Source organism: Centruroides sculpturatus, unplaced genomic scaffold, assembly GCF_000671375.1.
Source record: "Centruroides sculpturatus isolate CEXI.00-Female unplaced genomic scaffold, Cexi_2.0 scaffold872, whole genome shotgun sequence".
NCBI classification, from domain to species: domain Eukaryota; kingdom Metazoa; phylum Arthropoda; class Arachnida; order Scorpiones; family Buthidae; genus Centruroides; species Centruroides sculpturatus.
In genome coordinates, this window is record NW_019385158.1 from 167,097 (window position 1) to 185,689 (window position 18,593).

The window sequence follows — 18,593 nt, forward strand, 5'->3', positions numbered from 1 at the left end:
ATTAAACAAATAAAAAAATACAGGTTTTTGAAAAGTAAATTTAATTATTATAAACGTCTAACTTTTAGGGCCCCTCTGAGTGACAGGCCCTAGCTGTATAAATGAATTACATAAATTAAAAGCACGTTAAACGTGTATATTGTGTTGAGAGATGCGATAAGAGCTATCAGTTGCAGATACGAGGCCCTAGGGCCCGTAAAAACAAGGATAATAACGATAAAACAATGTACAGACGTTTGTTAATAGAAAACGTAATAGTTTATATTAGTTCGTTAGTACCAAGTACCTTAGTACCAAGTACAGTACCTTAAATTTAGGGCCTTCTTGCGCCTTTGAACTGATTCAAATGATACTACCGATCCGTCTGATATCTAAATTAATTAATATAAGGCAGGCCTTTCTTAATATCATTTATCTCCTTTCTTTAAAGGAGCCAATATAAAAAACAAAACTGCATTATATTTAACACTTAATTCATTATTACGAAACAGGGCGACACTAAAATAGTTTCAGTGTCACGAGAAGGGGAGATTGACGTCACGTGATGAAATCAAATGAAATTTTCAGATAAAATCCTCCATTTTTTTTTTTTTAAATTGAAATAAACAGTTACAGGAATCGAAATAACCGAAACGTTTCAATACAAGGTTATTAATCAGCGACGTCACAACCGGTCTACCTCTAAGAAAAACACGTCACAGCCAATCCGTCACGTGACCGAAAAAGTAACACATTGTGACATCACGACCGGTACTACGTATTAACGAATATAATTACGTCACCGCCAGCGCGAAGGCGAAACACAGTAGTCGTCACGCCGCCGTATGACCGACATTTTTTTTTTAGTCATATACATTAATTTAAAGATAACAGAAATATACGTCACATCCCAGCTTATGTTAGGGAAAAACCGAAAATATTAAATTATAGGAAAGGGGGAAAAGTGAATTTATTTATTAAATATTTCATAAGAATATAATTGCGTAAAGAATTCTTAGAAAAATATTTAAAATAAACCCCAAGAATAGTATTGTGATAATATACAATTGGATAAACACCTGTATTGTTATTTTTTTTATATATATTTTATTTTAATAATCTACATTACTGTACAAATGACGTCACAAATAAGCACTTCTGACATCAATACGTAACAGACAACAAGACATCAGCATTGTCAACAATGTACATAAAGAGAGAAAAAAAAATATATGACAGTTTTACACAATTATTGCTTGCATTTTGCCGTCTACAAGTCTCGAAAATTGAAATCACATATATTAAAATTCTATTTATTTATTTATTTTATTTTATTTGTTACCAAAGGGAGGAGAATGACAAGGGGATGAGGGGGGGATTAAAGAGAATGTATGGATTTTAAAACTGAGACTTGGAGAGGCATAGCTGCATCATAGATGAAGGAGGGATGGAGGGAATGGGTAGAAAACAAAGAAGAAGATAATTGTCTTGTGTTTTCTCCATACAAATACACATAAATGAGCATTTTTCAATCACGAAAAAATCACAGAAATTTGTAAAAGTTTATCGTCATCGTCATCGTCGTCATCGTCTCTGACCTCTTCCGATAAATTAATTATAAATATTTGTTTTGTTTTGTTTTGTTTTCACATGTACAGACTAAACACCTTCCTTTCTTTCTTTCTTTTGACATCCTCTTTTCTTTTTTCAGTTGCTTGCGGAGCCAGAACGATCCGGACTTAGTTCTGCTTGTTTCTTTCTGGCCTGCAAAGGTATAAGAAGATTTTGAAAAGCGTTAATGGAATTAGGAGTTCCTTCCCACGTTCTGCAGGACCATCCTACTGTTTTGCTTCACGCATAATGCGATTTCTAAGTTTGTCAACCTAACAGGATTTCGTATTCTTTCACTATCTTTTGCCACCTGGTTAGAGGTGTGCGGCTTTTATTCCTATTTTTTGCACAATTTATTATTATTTAAAATATTTTCCTTTGTATGGGCGCTCGAAGGGGAAAAAATACATATTAGCATCTATTTGTAACGATTTAGTTAATAGTATAGCCTTTTAGAAACGATTACACAGTCGACCCCCCTATAACACTGTTGATTATTCCGTTTTATATGAATTCCGTGTTGTACGAGTCACTTAGATTTTACAAATACGTGAGCCGTTCACAGCGTATTTGTAAAATCTAAGTGACTCGTACAACACGGAATTCATATAAAACGGAATAATCAACAGTGTTATAGGGGGTCGACTGTACCTTTCTGTTATGTTTCTGCTTTTATATTTATATTAGAAACACACACGATAACATTTGTAGACACCATACTATCGAACGAAACGGTACTATAAGTACAATACCATGCCCAGTGACAGTACAATACTGTACTGAGTGCACATTGACAAATAAAATATTATACTAAGGGCAAAATGACAAATACAATACTATACTATATGCATGATGATAGCGCAAATACCACACTAGATGCACACTGACTTTTTGGGTACAGAGCTTCAAACATTGCCATGTTTCCTTTATACTAAACTCGTGAAAACAATTAACAGCCTTGAACGGTCTTTGTTTTTCCTCAAAGATACAAGGCATTAAACTTGAACTTTAAAGACTAAAATAATCAGTAAATAGAAAAGACCGAAGATAAATAATACTCGAAAATCTGTGAGAAAAGTGTACAAATTAAATAATTAAACATTCACTTCGTTTATTATTAAAACAAATATAAATAAAATAATGTTGAAAGTCTCGATAAATATCAAAACAGCTTACTGTCACTGAATTTAATACACACACACAAACAGAGAATTAAAATAGATTGAAAGAAATTAAAATAAACAGCATCAAAGAAACATGGAACCAGAATGCTTCAAAGATAATTTCTAGAGGATAAAAGAGAGAGGAGGAAGAGAGAGAAAGTAAATCAAATTATACAACTTTCACTTTTACTTTTTTTTTTTTTTACTTTCCTTCCTATCCTACCCAGTTGTAATCTGTGCTCCAATGTGCGATAAGACTTTAATCTAGTGCTGACCCCCGCTGATCCTCTAATGGCGTTCCTCCCCTAATAGAAAAGAATAGAAGCCCTCTATCATCACACATTGTCGATCGAATATGACGGGCCCCGGGCAATGCACGTGGGACTTGTAAGAAAAACTTCATCTGATTTAAATGTTACCATTGAAGTTTATGGTGGTCTTCCTATATTTAAAGTGTTTATCATCATAGACTTAGCTCCTGTGTTGGTTTTCTTCATTCGCTCAAATATCCATCCATAATTAAGGGGCACACTGACTAATAGAAATTCCTTTCTAAACATTTTTAACAATACAACACACGTACGTATCTGTTAACGAGGGGTGCAAAACTATATTTTACTATTTAAATCAGTGATTTAGATAAATATTCCGATATGGAATACGAATTAAATTGTAATTTTCTCAACGTCATAATTACTGCTAGTAGGGAATAAAATATAAGAATTGGATTATAGGGTGATTTAGATAGTCATCATGGCACTACCTGTTGCCACGTGACCTATGACAAGTTAACCTTGTTACCTCTACATGATAATTACATCGTTGTGTAACTGGAGACACCTTTCTATCGATGTAAACATTTGACAAGAGACATTGGAAACTAGCTGCAGCCACGTGCTCTTATTGCGCCCGTAACACTGGTGAATAGGCGGATTTAAACCGTATTTAGTTCGACCTCCCTTCGTAAATCCCTCTTTTTTTTTCTTCTAGTGACGAGGCCATGCAAACTTTGTCTGGCCCCCTGACAGAGGACACGCGGTCTTGGTTCCATAACTGGTCTACGGGATGATTTTTCCCACATTCATGAAATTTCGTATGAAAAACATATGTAGAGGACCATTTTTCTAGGTTTTCCACCCCAAATCCATTCGCCCACTCTGGATTTTTGCAACCACTTAATCTGTGGATCAGAATGTTTCCCACAATTGAAATTATTCATGAATTGTATTTTATTTATTGCAGGATTTATGAAGAAAAGAGTGTAGTGTGAGAAGATTGTGTCCGCCTGGCAGTTTCCTACAACTGTACTAGTGAGCGTAGAGTGCAGTAAATCCTAACTAAAGATAAGCTTTGTCCAGTAAATCGCGACTCTCGCTCGTCGCTCACGTCTGTGCAGTGACAGGTGTAGAAAATCTCATCCCGGATACCCCAGTATAATCAAACCGATAGGAATGTAGTACTAGTCATTCGGATTTACGTTTCTCGAACTCCATCTGGATAGGGACTAGCTATACAATGAAGAAGCGAAGAACGTAGAAATGAAGTAGACAATAGGCTTCCCAAGTCTTGTGGAGGAGACACGTGGACTGCTCAGGAGGACAATAGACGCTTTTCCCATGCACCATACGGCGGACGATACAAGTTGGTAGTTTGGGCAGAAGCAGGTGCATTGGAGAAGCGTCCTCATTCGCTCAGACGATTTCGTGCGATGGCGAAACTCCGAGTCGCACGCATCGTCAGGTGCACCTCTGTAGCTCACCCATTAAGAGCGCTTCTGGCGTAAGCGGGAGAGGGCGTAAGGCACTAACGACCTGTTGGCAGCGGAGCACAGTGTAGCTGCCATCTGTCTTTGAGGGCAATAGCATCACCTGATTACACTACGCTGTGAATGGAGCGAGAAATCTGCACTCACCTCTACTTCGGCTTCGGCTTGTCGCTCCTGTTGAGCTCGGAACGCTCTCTGTTTCTCTTCAAAATCTCTCAACCGTTGATTGTATCTCTCGATTTGTTCTCTCAGTAACGCATCCTCGACCTACGCATAGAAAAACCAAAGTTAATATTCTACATACTGCACGGTGACGTATTCCAACCAACTACCCACCTGAGCTCTCTCCTCGTCGTATTCTAAACAACCCACTCCATCCAAGCGTTCCAGATCCATCCAGCCTCTGTACCGCACGCACACCCCATTCATAATGAGTATTGACTTAACGTGTACCTGTAAATTAACCCAATAATACATTAAAATAAACATTAAAAGGGAGGAGCGTCACCCTGCTAAACAGTGCTCCTCCGAGTCCTATTACTTTCGGATATCAATTGTTCCGTTCACCAAACACGTAAAGCACAACCCTGCAGGCCTATCAGCCATTATTTCTTAATATTTAATTATTATCTATTTTTTATTAAAATTTAGCGAATATTTCAAGACCCATTGTCTATAATTCCTTTCGTTAATAATAGGCATAATAGAGACACGAAGCGGCAGAAAAACAATGCCAGAAAGGATTGCTTAGATGGTGGCATAAAAAACACAATAATGCATCCCGTTTGACGACAGACAAATCTAATTGTGAATTTTTCTTGTATTGACGAAATTAATGGTGCACATTGACACATTAGCAAAAACCTTCCCAGCTACCATTTGCTCGCTCCATTTCCTTCTGCACAGAGGTGTGGTCTGACCAGCGGCGACTGACCAAATTGTAAAGGAAATGCCTTCCATACACGAAAATGGGACCAGTTTTTGTGCATCTTAAAACGTAATTACGAAAGGAGAAAAAAGAAAACAAAAAAAAAAAAACTCGGCAGAGGGGGGGGTTCATAGGTCAGTTACTGCCACCGTCTGCAAGACATCTGGACAACGTCAACCTCGTTTGAAAGTTTTGTGACAGGATAGTATGGGTAATATATGCAATTCCCGGTAATTATAGGATGCACGTTTGTAGGTGGTTGAGTGTTTGCTGAAAAACACACATTGCCAACAGTAATGGAGTCAAATAACAATGATCGAGTTGACGAGTACAATGACACACACAATAAACACAACGCCCAACAATACCAGTTCCTTTTTCACTCAATTATATCTTCGGAATGATACTTCAAATAAAGCGCCTGCCTATCAACACCATCTACTGCACCTGAATTACACCATATTTTTTTTTTTTATATGTATATACATACACCAAAACCGATACAGCCTTCAGGCCCAACTTTCCTAGGCACTGACAAACACTCCATCATTTTTCCAAGCTCGGTAGCTAGGAGAGGAGACATAAAATCTACCTCCGTGGGGTAATCGCGTGTTTTTTATAAATTAATTTATTCGTATTTATAATAATTTTAATATAAAAATTCCCTTGTAGAATTTCTCTTATAGAATTTATCTATGGAAATTTAATTACAGATTCGTCCATTTTTCTTCCAGAATTAAATACAGTAAACACAGTACTGTACATAAATATATTAATTTAAAAAAATATTAAATTATTTACAGCCGAAACGTTTAAAATATAAATAGATTAATTAATTATTAGGTTTTATAAATGATTTACTAATAATTAAGCCTATATTTAGGCTATTACAAGTCGACCCCCCTATAACACTGTTGATTAATACCGTTTTATATGAATTCCATGTTGTACGAGTCACTTAGATTTTACAAATACGTGTGCCGGGCTGTGAACGGCTCACGTATTTGTAAAATCTAAGTGATTCGTACAACATGGAATTCATATAAAACGGAATTAATCGACAATGTTATAGGGGGTCGACTATACTTTAAAGACTAGTGGGAAAACCTGTGTAAATTGGAATGTTTTTTTAACGTAGAAAATCGATTTATTCAGGAAAATGTTTTCCGTTTAAGCAGGTTTCCGTTTTATTCGGGTTCCGTCTTAGACAGGTTTCACCGTATAGGCCTATATATGTGTATAGGCTTTTATACCGTTTAACGTATTCGCACCGAATTTGGGATAAATATTCTTTAAAATTATAGAAAAAATACTGTAGAACCCCAACCCCCAAATCACCCCTAAAAAGCTCGAGACATAAGCAACTAATAATAATAGTTTTCATGCTGATTTATTATAAAAACTTTCCATAAACACACCCAAGGAAATTACAATGAAATTTTCGTATTAATTAATTATTTATTATGAAAATTACGTAATAAAGGATAAAAATTCATGCTAATTTTAATTATTCTTAATTGAAATTAGCATGAATCTCGGTAAAATTTCCCCTTTCCTTAATGGATTTTTTTCACCATGAAATTATAAAAATAAATATATTTAAATGGAATTTCTATGTAAAAATAACTTAAAAAATTGAATTAAATTTAAAAAGGAAATTCAGATTTTTCGAAAATCTCGTATAAACTTTATGTATAGGCCTATATCTAGTTTACTTTACACTATATTTCACTTTCATGGAGTTATCTGTATTTATACTTTGGTGTATTCAATGAGAATTCCTCTAGAAATACGAAAAGAGGATTTACTTCAGTCAATTTTAAGGCCCCTTTTTCATATTTTTCAATTGAAAATTCTGCATATCGAAATGGCAAGAAATTCTGAAATATTTGTAGCGTCAGAAAGATCGTAATTATCCACTGTATTACACAAAACACTGTTATTATACAAGAAGCAGAGGAAACTGATACAAAATAGAGGAAGAAAACAACATTTATGCAGCCTCAAAATGTCGAATTTCCACCAAAGAAATGTCAAGAAATTCGAAAATGTTTGCAGCACCCACAAGACTATATCCAAATGTATACACTGTATTATACGAAACCGTATTACTGTATTATATAAAACACTGTTATACAGGTAGCAGCATTTGTGCAGAGGAAACTAGTACAAAACGGAGGTAGAAAACGAGATTTATGCAGCCTAAAATGCCGAATTTCCACCAGCAAACGTCAAGAAACACCAGCAAGACCTGTACCCAACTGTATACACTGTATTATACAAAACGCTGCTATACAAGTAGCAGCATTTGTGCAGAGAAAACTGATACATAATGGAGGTAGAAAACGAGATTTATACAGCCTAAAATGCCGAATATCCACCAACAAATGCCAAGAAACACCAGCAAGACTACCCAACTGTATTATACAAAACTCTGCTATACAAGTAACAGCATTTGTACAGAGGAAACTGATACAAAATGGAGGCAGAAAAAAAAAATTTATGCAGCCTAAAATACCGAATTTCCACCAAGAAATGTCAAGAGATTCGAAAATATTTGCAAACACCAGCAACACTTTGTAATTACACACCTTACCGTATACAGTATAAACATCCTTGTAGGTGAATAGCAACATGTGCGCGAATGGCAATTAATTCAAAAATGGAAGCAGAAGGTACAGAATTATCTTCTAAGACCTGCTATTTACAACAGAAGCTGTGCTATTATTTTCAGGTAGCACATCCAACAAGCCCAGAAGCGTTGTACACAATCAGCTTTCAGATTTTTATCTGATCCAGAACAATTCAGGAAATTCTCTTTCGGATAAAAGATCTTATCGTTACGTGTGTGACCCGTGCCCGTAAAGAAAAACAGGAATGGAATTTGAATATATATGTATATACTGTATATAAAAATCGAGCATTCGGTATATCATCCCTATTGCAGGAAGTAATTTGTAAGTAGTAGCAATCACGAAACAAAACTATTATCGCCAATGCATGGTTCCGCTACAGTTGATAGATGGATCTGGCATTATGCACACACAAATGCATTAGTATGCACCGGACCAGTTGAGGATCTAACTGGCAAAGAACGATTAAAAAATACGTTCTTAATTGGGCTTCGTTACGCTTCAACGAAGGGGATCGTTATGGATTAGAAAAACAGTTGATTGGCAGTTATGGTTTATGTTTGCAGGCCTACTCTTCTGGAATACACAACGGTTTTTTCTGTAAGAACTGACTAAAAATGTATAGTAAAAAGCTGGTCAGAACGGACCCATTGATGTATTATTCTATAATATACCTCACTTCTCTTGGGTAGCGTTAAGCGCACCGTTTACTTCTATACTGTAGATTTTTCCGTTTTATATGAATTCCATGTTGTACGAGTCACTTAGATTTTACAAATACACGAGCCGTTCACAGCCCGGCACACGTATTTGTAAAATTTAAGTGACTCGTACAACATGGAATTCGTATAAAACGGAAAAATCTACAGTGTTATAGGGGGGTAGAACCGAGTAAAATGAACATCGACCCAGTTAAAAAGATATTTTGGGCATAAAAATTGTTTATTTTCACCAGTAAATTACGCCTTCCCCTCATTAAATTAAGTACTGTGACGTGTTTTCTGTACCTAATCTTGAATTTAAGTGATTAATTACAGTTTTAAATCGCATTTTTGAAGGGTTTAGTAACACTAACACTAGAATAATAATAATAACAGTAGAGAGATACCTGCTAGTAGATCTATGGGCCCAAGAGAAATACTTGTAAGTAGACTTGTGCACATAGATTTGCTTGTAAGTACAGTATCTCCATTTACTAGATCACTTTCTCTATAGATATACAAAGTAAATTTACAGTAGTAAACACTATAAATAATGATACTACTGTAAACACTTCTGTTGTTAATTACAGTAGTATAGTTTATAAATTTCTATTGTATAATACTTTATTTAGCCTAGAATCGATAGAGGAGTGATACAGTGATAGATTGACTTGCAGGTCACTATTCTAGGCTAATTATACAGTGGAAATTTATAAATACTACTGAAAATAACTGTACAGTAAGTAGTAGTACAGATAACTATCAAAGGATAGTACCAGTCGACCCTCCTATAACACTGTTGATTTTTCCGTTTTATATGAATTCCATGTTGTACGAGTCACATAGATTTTACAAATACGTGAACCGTTCACAGCCCGGCACACGTATTTGTAAAATCTAAGTGACTCGTACAACATGGAATTCATATAAAACGGAAAAATCGTAGTGTTATAGGGGGGTCGACTGGTAGTATATAAAGCCTGAAGATAAACACAGGGTAGTTTTTCTGGTGTAAATTCATTGAAATTTATACCAATTTTAAGGGGAAGATAGACTATTTATGCAATATTCTAGTTTATTCTGTCAAGTAATACAAGAACATTTGAAATTGTCGATATTGTTTTCCGCGTATCTGCACTCAGTTCAATCGATAAACTGATCCAATGGTTTACTTGTAAACTGTACGACTTGAGGGTGACTTGCAAGCGTTCGATCTTACTTGCTGCCAACATCGTGACCTGAAACGTTACCATAGCAACCGCCATCGACCAAATCCCCTCCATCGAATGGCCGGCCCGGTAGTTCACCGCACCCAAGCCACGTGATCTTAGCTCCAAGCATAATTTAATGATCACAACCCCTAGAAATCTGCACGACCCATATACAAGAATATATACTTCTTCTGTGTACTATATTCAACAATATATATATATATATATAAAATTGGGCATATCAAATTCATCGAACTGTATTATTTTTTTGATAGAAATTAAAGGGGGACCACCCGGGTCGTTAGTGCTCTATCGAGCGTACAACCAGTAGGTAGCATTACCTTGTTAGTTTAGTAATAAATCCATAATGAGAGTCATCAGTTTAGCGATGACAAGAGCGGGACAATAGGTAACACGTGGCCAGGTAAAGTGCTGGGGGGTGGAGAAATCACTGCACTGTGACAAAACCAAACTTATGTTCTAATAGATATTATACAGCTGTTTTCTCGTTGGTTGATTTTATTGAGAAGAGCTTTTTGGCCTTTTCGTTTTATCTCATCCCCTCCTCTCTTCCAGTGGGTCATTTATTAATTAAATAAGTAAAATTAAGATAGTAAAGTAACCCCCCCTCAAGCACGATAGTCGTTAACCCCATTTTTCAACGTTGCAGGATGGTATCGTTGATTAGAGATGATAACAAATGTCGGTAGCCATTTTGCTTTTACGGATCGATTGACCAATAAGAGACAGAGATACTCAACTATCTCGTCGTCACTCTCTCTCTGTCTCTCCCTTCTCGCAAAAACTCCATTTTTGTTCTTTACTGAAACGAATTTTCCAAACTGCATCCATTTACTCGAATCATTTCCATTGTCCATTAGGCAATTCCTACTTTTACATCAGATTAGAACACATTACTCACAATTTGAAGCACTTTAACGGTTCAGTTTCGTGTCGAAAACCTTAACGATGGCAAATTCGGTTGTATTTTCTACCTAAAATGGCGAGTAATCTTTGGAAATTTGCGTGTTACGTCCTCTAATTATCGAAGTTAACGGTGAGAAATCGAATTAACAAAGGAGCTTTCAACTCATTAATTACCCTTCTTCAATTATTTTCGAATAATCTTCACTCGTGTAGCCTAGAACAGAGGCTAAAGAAAGGGAAAATGGCGAAGAAAAATCAGAAATGGAGACCGTCTGTTTGTCTGTATTCGATAAACAAACTAAATCGTAACACTTAGTTTGGCCTATACAATATATTTAATTCAGAAGATTATAGTGAAGGTTTACCGTAATTCTTCTGTTTTTTTCGTGTGTTACGTTCCCAACACTTCTCTTCTCTCGACTAGACATTGTTAAGAACGTTCGTAACACATCAACAATGGTAAAATAGAGTAGATTCGCACGTTACGAACGTCTCAATACTTGTCCAATTTATTTTATTCACGCTACACGTCTAAAAAGTAGATTCGACTCTACACTACATACGCGTAATCCCCCCATCTAAATGAATGCAACTCTACAACGCACGGCATAACCTTTCACTAAAGACACACGTTCGTTAGCGTAACGACAGCAATTCCGTAACCAAAATCGAGTTCTCCCTGAAGAATTTTCCACTGTTTAAACCAATTTAGAATTCGAACGTTTTCATTCTCATTCCGAATCACGAACACGGGCAGTTTCATCCTCATTATTTCAAGCAATCCCTCGCATCCAAGGATTCTTCCCGGAAACAATGGAAACGTTTTGGTTTCAAAATGCCGTAGATTACAGGTTACATTCCATCACCCCCCTTTTCCCCCTATTCTTTGTCTTGGTAAAATAAACAGAATATAACACGATAGTGAAGGTGAGGTGCAACATTTTATAGTCGACCCCCCCAATAACACTGTTGATTATACCGTTTTATATGAATTCCGTGTTGTACGAGTCACTTAGATTTTACAAATACGCGTGCCGGGCCGTGAACGGCTCACATATTTGTAAAATCTAAGTGACTCGTACAACACGGAATTCATATAAAACGGAATAATCAACAGTGTTATAGGGGGAATCGAAACTAAAAAAGAAAACAGGGAATGTAAGTATTGTTACGTCGATTTCTAATTCCAGTAGACGATCATTTCGTTTGTGGAAATGACTTTGAACGCATGAAAATGACCCCTTTTTCTTTCTTTAAATTAACGATAAAGTGCAATTCAACGAACAGGCACTCATTAGATTTAGCCTTAAGGCGCTCGATACCAGACGGAACTATTAACTTTCTTCATAGAGAAAAAATTCGTCGCCGTATATACAGAAGTTTAATTTATCTAAACCGCAGGTGACGAGCATCTTCTTCCCAATTTATATTGTATAGGATATAACACAGGAGAGGGTACCATTTACTTTTACAATGGTCGACTGCCTGGTTGTATCATTAACATTTCTAACCTGTTCTACACTTTTCCTAATGCTTAAATTCAGGTTAGCAGAAGCAAGGAAGTTGTCCCGCTTCCTACACTCAAAAGACAGGCAGGCAAAACACACATATGTTTCTTCCTACCTTTATGAAACAGTTAGGCATAACCTAAGGCTAAACTAGGGTATATAAAAACTTGTATATAATTAAGTTAGCTAAGTCAAGGTTGGGTCATTGGGATCAGCTGTAAGGTAACTTTCCCGGAGCGTTCGGCCTATCCTTAAACACCAAGTGATTACCTGATAATAATTAATCATCGTGGACACCCAGGATAAAGAGCGGCCATACTTTAAATGCCGAAAATAAAGACTTTACATTGGTTCTGATGATACCATTATCGTTGTAGTAAGGCATACGGGTAGGTGTACGAAATGGTCTATTATAAACTAAGTATACTTACACCCAAAACTCGCAGTTATCGTTTAACCTCTAAACGAAGGACACCTTCCTTAAAATAGCTAAATTTTGCCACTATAGAAAGGTAAAAGTGCCGTGTAAGACAGGTTAACCCGTTAGAAAAGGCATTATTTAGGTGTTTAAACACTTAAAAAGACCTAGAAGATAGTACAAAGAGAGGGGGGAGAACTTAATTGTAGACCACAAATTATGTACCTGTAATTTATAGTATATAATCATAAGGTTTCCCACGTGATTAAACTACCTTATTACAAAGGGAACGACGAAGTTAAACGTGCACGCATGTGTAGAGACAACAGTAGAAATAGGCCTAGTATTTCCCTTTTGTTAATCGGCATCTTTTGTCGGCACGAGAACCCCCCCCCTTACGATTCACCTAATATGTCACACAAGGCACTCGAAAATTTTAGAAAGGAGGCATTGAGGTAAAGTACAGTACGTATCCCCCTCCCGAGCATGACCCGATTCACTCAAGGACATTTTCTAACAGGATACAATCATTACGTAGGACTCGAAGGCAAATACCCCGAAATATTATGAGTCAGTGAGTGAGTGAGTGAGCTCCTTATAGAAATCAGTGTGTTGTTGTGTGTGCCGTGTGACGAAATAATTGTTCCAGTTATTTTAGAAACTAGGAAGTGTTTTCTCGTGTCTAATTCCTTCTCGCTAATCAAGAAATTCGTTATTTGGAGGGGGGAGAGTAAGAGATTTGAGGAATTGATTCTATGTGTCACACGCTCTTCCGAGAAATTCCACATCCGTCGACTCATTGAATTCTGATAAAACTAATCATCTATGACTAACAGGATGTGGTCGTCTTATACAGTGTTTATTAATTATGAAATCTTAGAGGCTTCTTCGAGTTACAATCCCATTTGCGCAAGAAGGATTCGTAGAAAGATCCCCCAAAAAATCGAAAATTCCTCACTTCCGTGCCTCGTTTACCTCACCTCACACCTCACACGAAATTGCCTCACTTACGTAATACGGTATTGCATCTATTACCCGAAATATATAATAAAAAAAAGTGGTTTTTGACACCCGAAATTTCCTCACTGGTAACAATCGAAAATGCCTCACTCGCGTAATAAATCCCCTTAATACCAGAAACCTTCAATTTCCTCGTTCTCTAACGTAAACACGTGTTACGTGGTTTTATAATTTACACACTCTTACAGGCATTAAAATGATACACAAGGTTTTATTTATGACGCATAGGGTATTAAATAGATATTTTTACACGAGAAAATGCGGTATAGAAAGGCCATAAAAGTACCTTTTATTGCTACATTTAAAAGGCCCTAAAGCTAATAATAATAATAGAAAGAAAACTCACCTTTCCTTGCTCCTTATCGAAATCACAACCTTCGCTGTAACCATTGGTACACGGGCTGAAAACCAATTGCAAATTGGTACCCGTTGCCACGAACGCCTGCAATATAAAGTTACTCGTAAAGTTACGTATTTTAATAAGTAAAAAAATGCTAACGTAACAAGATGGATCAAGAGAGAATCGAGCCTCACAAGATGGCTCAAGGGAGAGTCAAAAATCACAAGATGGCTCAAGGGAGAGTCAAGAATCACAAGATGGCTGAAGGGAGAGTCAAAAATCACAAGATGGCTCAAGGGAAAGTCAAGAATCACAAGATGGATCATGAGAAAATCAAGCATCACAAGATGGCTCAAGGGAGAGTCAAGAATCACAAGATGGCGACGGTGCCAGAGCGACGATGATACTCAATTAAAGTGAAGTTACATGCCTAAAGAGAGGAATATTTTACAGATTTACGAATGGCCCATCGAAAGTAGTAAAAGGCCAAACCTTGAAATCGCTGACCTGTAAAGTGACGCGCCTTCGTGATGGAGTAACAATCATTAACGATGAGTATAGTCACGTTTTGCCAACTTGCCACCTGTGACATCCTGTTTCTCGAGCAGCAATCGCTTGGTACAGGTGACTTATCTGGATCCGAACTACCACATTACGCCAGATTTTCGGGTGGTACCTAATAAGTTTGGCTTATCGCACGCTCTGGTGTATTACGTAAACCCTTACCACGGAAGGTGCGACAACCATTTCTTTTTTTTTTTTTTACAACAGATCACTAGTGTATTGCGTGGAAGGCTAACAACTCCTCGACGCCTTAAAACGGGGTGGTAATACAATTAAACGTTTAGGTATGATTAACGACGTGTGATTCAGGAAATTCGATAAAGTCAGGCGAGGTCAGGAAGGTTTAAAAATAGTGTTAAATGGTTTTCTTACCACTTCGGTGTGCCCTTCTCTGCAACCGTTCTGGAATCTCATCTGTCGTTCCTCCAGTGGACGGTCCCTGTAACCCGTATATCGCACCTGAGGGACGGTATAAAAAGGGTTTAGATAAGGAATTTGGAGGGGGAAAGGGGGTAAGGGGGAAAGGGGGGAAAAAAAAGGGATTCGGAACTCACCTCGCTCTCGCGGCTCAATCTTCGAAACAACTCGTCGGACTCGAACTTGCCTTTTTGGTCCGGTACCACTTTGGGCATTTTAAATACAAAACGTGGTAACTGGTCGAAAATATTCGGCGTCTCGAACGGTAGCATGGTGACAATTTGTGTGTTGTCCGGCCACACGCTAGGCCACAAGGATGGAAGGAAAAGGGAGCAGCTTGGCTGTGCCTTAGCCAACTTTACATCCCATTGGATCTCGCATCCGCCACATCGGAAAACCGAAAACCGAAGATGGCCATATATGGCAAGTGGGGAAGGACCTTCGGGAAAATGGGCGGTGTAGCGAAAGCTACGTCACTGGCTGATTATGCGGTTTTACCCAGAAGTCTAAAGGAGGGTAGGAAGCGGTGACGTCGGCTGACATCATCGACACGTCATACGTACGAGAGTGCAATACAGGTGACGGAAAGATTTCGGATCGATGGGTGTTTAACATAATAATAATACGGCGAATTTCTTTTTTTTACTTGGGTTTATTTATTTATTTATTTTTCTAGTGTTTTATCGTGTGTTTGTTTCTGTGAGAGAGTGTACGTTGCAGGCCACCTCAAGGTCAACATACTGTCCTTGCGCTTCCTGTGCTGGACGGAGGCCAGCTGTTTCGTGTGTTGTGACGTGCGCGCCAATTGTTGGCACTACTTGTTGTATGACGTAACCTCACGGTCGAAAGTTCGCCGACAGAAAAGTTACGCGCTCCCCTACCCTACCCTACCCTACAGACCTCTATATAGCGCATAGCATCACACGTTAACGCTCCGTTTTTACCTACAAATAACACTAGAATTACGGCATGAAAACGTAACTGCAGGTTAGGTGGGGGGAGAGAGAGTAACCTAAAGATCTCAGTCACCCTAAAGCCGCGCCTAAGTACAGTTTAGCATCCCCCCGAAGGCCTAAAAATCGGGAAAACGTACTTTAATTAATTGTTTTACTTTGCGGAAGTGTTGCATTCTTGCCCCCCTTTCCGGTCGCGTAATTTATGCGCCGCGCGTTATACGGGATTATGTAAATTAATCCACCTTTCCTAACGGTGATCGAGACTTAATCGAGTTTTCCTTGCAGTGTTTTTCTGCAGGATTCCTCTGTTTTTTTTACACACTTAAAACTTCCTGAATTGTCATACGTAAACGATGACACACACCGCTGACAATGCGTGCAGAGTCGCGCTCATTATGTAATTTAAATTTAAATTTAAAAAAAAAAAAATAATAAATAAAATAAAAATTACTACGGTGTTAATAAGCGCGATAATCAGGATAATTCGAATCATTAAATATGTCCCTTCTCTCACGTACAATGAACCTCATAAAAGTGAATCACACATAAATCTGCAAGCACCCCCCCCTGTTAAGGAACTCGATTCTTGGAACTTTGCATAATTTATTAATTAAGGAAGAGGGAAATGTATAAAGGCAGAGTAATAAGGCTTTTTTTAAGGACAGAAAGGTTCCGTCTCTATTAAGGCACTTTATTTTTAAATTTTAAGGCTCCTGTTCTAGAACAGGCTCATTTTAGAGGGGACAGAAAGGTCTTGTGTCTCTATTAAGTAACTTGATTTTTCGGACTTTAAGGCTAGTATGTAAGGCTCAAAACTTTATAATACTAAAGGTTCGTTGACCATTATAGAAAACAAAAAAAGGACTTTTCCCTATTAAAGAACTTGACATTTAGAACTGTTTTGTTTATTAATTAAAGAAGTGCATGTATAAGGCTAATAAGAAAAGGCTAAAACCTTTATGCACGTCCTTAACACCTACAGAAAGACTCACAAGTTTAGCATTAACACAGGTCTACGGTTAGTTATATAATGGGACGTATTGGGAACCCTGCAATCTCAGAGGGTCCTCATTTGAATGCCCACAATGGACTTGTTAGGATTAATTTCTACGGGCGATCACACGTAAGGTTTTGCAAAGAAGAAGGGCCTTACAATCCTTATTACGATAGCTTCGTCTGTAGAATCGTCTTTCCTTTATCACTGTCAAAGACTATCGATCCGTTTGGGCACTCCTGCGATAAGGACAAAGGCAAGGTAGCAGAATTTAGGGTATTTAAGTGACGAAACACTTACTCTGCCGATGGATAAGGGCATTAATCAGCTGTCGATCGGCGTGTAATTCGTAAACTAAAGAAAACCATCGGCTGATAAGCCGAAAATTGAGTGCAAAAAGGGACGTTCACGCCCACTGTTTCTGCAAATCCAAACGAATGACAGAAAGATCAGATAAAGGCGATGACACATGAGACAGAATGACGTTTGGATCCTTGCGAATTTCGCTTTTTTTTTCCACCTTCCCCTTTAAGGGGGGTGGGCGAGGATTTTCATTCTTTTTGACGTCCGTTTCCATTGTTATCAATTTGTTTTTGATACGCAGTCTAGCATTGTAACAGGGGACGAATCGGGGGACGTAATTACCGCGTTGGACGTCTTTGCAGGTCGCTCGACATGGGAAGACACGTGACCTCCCCGATGGCCAGAATAGAGACGTTAGCGGGAATCCTGTTAAGCCGTGACTTCCAGTCAAATTTGTCTGCCTCTGATTAGACGCGCCCTGTAGAGAAGAAGGTGAATTAATCAGGCTATCTTGCCTTTTTTTTTTTTTCATATACTCTGTATGAAATCTGTCATCTGCAACCTGCTCGTTAACTCTTGTCCTCCCTCCGCGAGTCGCATCAGCTTTAAAGTTTCAACCTGTAACGAGTTTTCTCCGTCTGTTTAACGTCCCTGGACTCTATGATCAACTGTAACCTGCCTAAACGGGGCCTGGTTTGGTCTTTTTAAACAGGTTTTAACGCAGAAAATCGTTTTGTTTTGGAGAGGTTTTACTGTATACCACAACGTACAGGGCATACACTTAACATCCTTGGACTCTATGATAAACTGCAACCTGTCTAAATGGGCCTGGTTTGGTCCTTTTAGACAGGTTTTAATGCAGAAAATCGTTTCGTTTTGAAGAGGTTTTACTGTATACCACAACTTCTACACTGCTTCAAAGTTTAAATACCGTCTCATGCAGGTTATTTGACTTCATTTCACCTCTCTACATACAGAGATGTGAAAATGACGTGTATAAAACAAGGCACAGAGGAGAGGCCCTTCTTATATAAACTCGCTAAAGTATAAGAGAAGTAGGGGTAACGTAATAAAGGGCCTGGCACTAGTTGAAGTTACAATCTGAGCCCTATACGTATTAACAAAACAAGGCCGTCATACGGAGAGGCTCATGAT

At 37.8% G+C, this 18,593-nt stretch overlaps 1 protein-coding gene across 1 annotated transcript; it reads right to left on the bottom strand.

Moving 5' to 3' along the window:
- Positions 1-1,074: 1,074 nt before the first annotated feature.
- Positions 1,075-15,585, bottom strand: LOC111635586 (protein big brother-like). The gene is made up of 6 exons (XM_023380588.1): positions 15,323-15,585; positions 15,141-15,227; positions 14,211-14,306; positions 4,855-4,971; positions 4,666-4,785; positions 1,075-1,743 (listed from the first exon to the last, which is right to left on the bottom strand). The coding sequence occupies exons 1-6, from the start codon at positions 15,455-15,457 to the stop codon at positions 1,687-1,689; spliced, it is 612 nt and encodes a 203-aa protein (XP_023236356.1). The 5' UTR covers positions 15,458-15,585; the 3' UTR covers positions 1,075-1,686.
- Between the last annotated feature and the right edge of the window lie 3,008 nt (positions 15,586-18,593).

What these genes read in the sequence shown, in the direction of transcription:
- LOC111635586 (XM_023380588.1), bottom strand. Translation starts at nt 15,457, where the DNA reads ATGCTACCGTTCGAGACGCCGAATATTTTCGACCAGTTACCACGTTTT. An exon ending in ACGACGAGGAGAGAGCTCAG is followed by an intron (nt 4,786 to 4,854) that starts GTGGGTAGTTGG and finishes TTCTATGCGTAG; the next exon opens with GTCGAGGATGCGTTACTGAG. An exon ending in AAGCCGAAGCCGAAGTAGAG is followed by an intron (nt 1,744 to 4,665) that starts GTGAGTGCAGAT and finishes ATACCTTTGCAG; the next exon opens with GCCAGAAAGAAACAAGCAGA.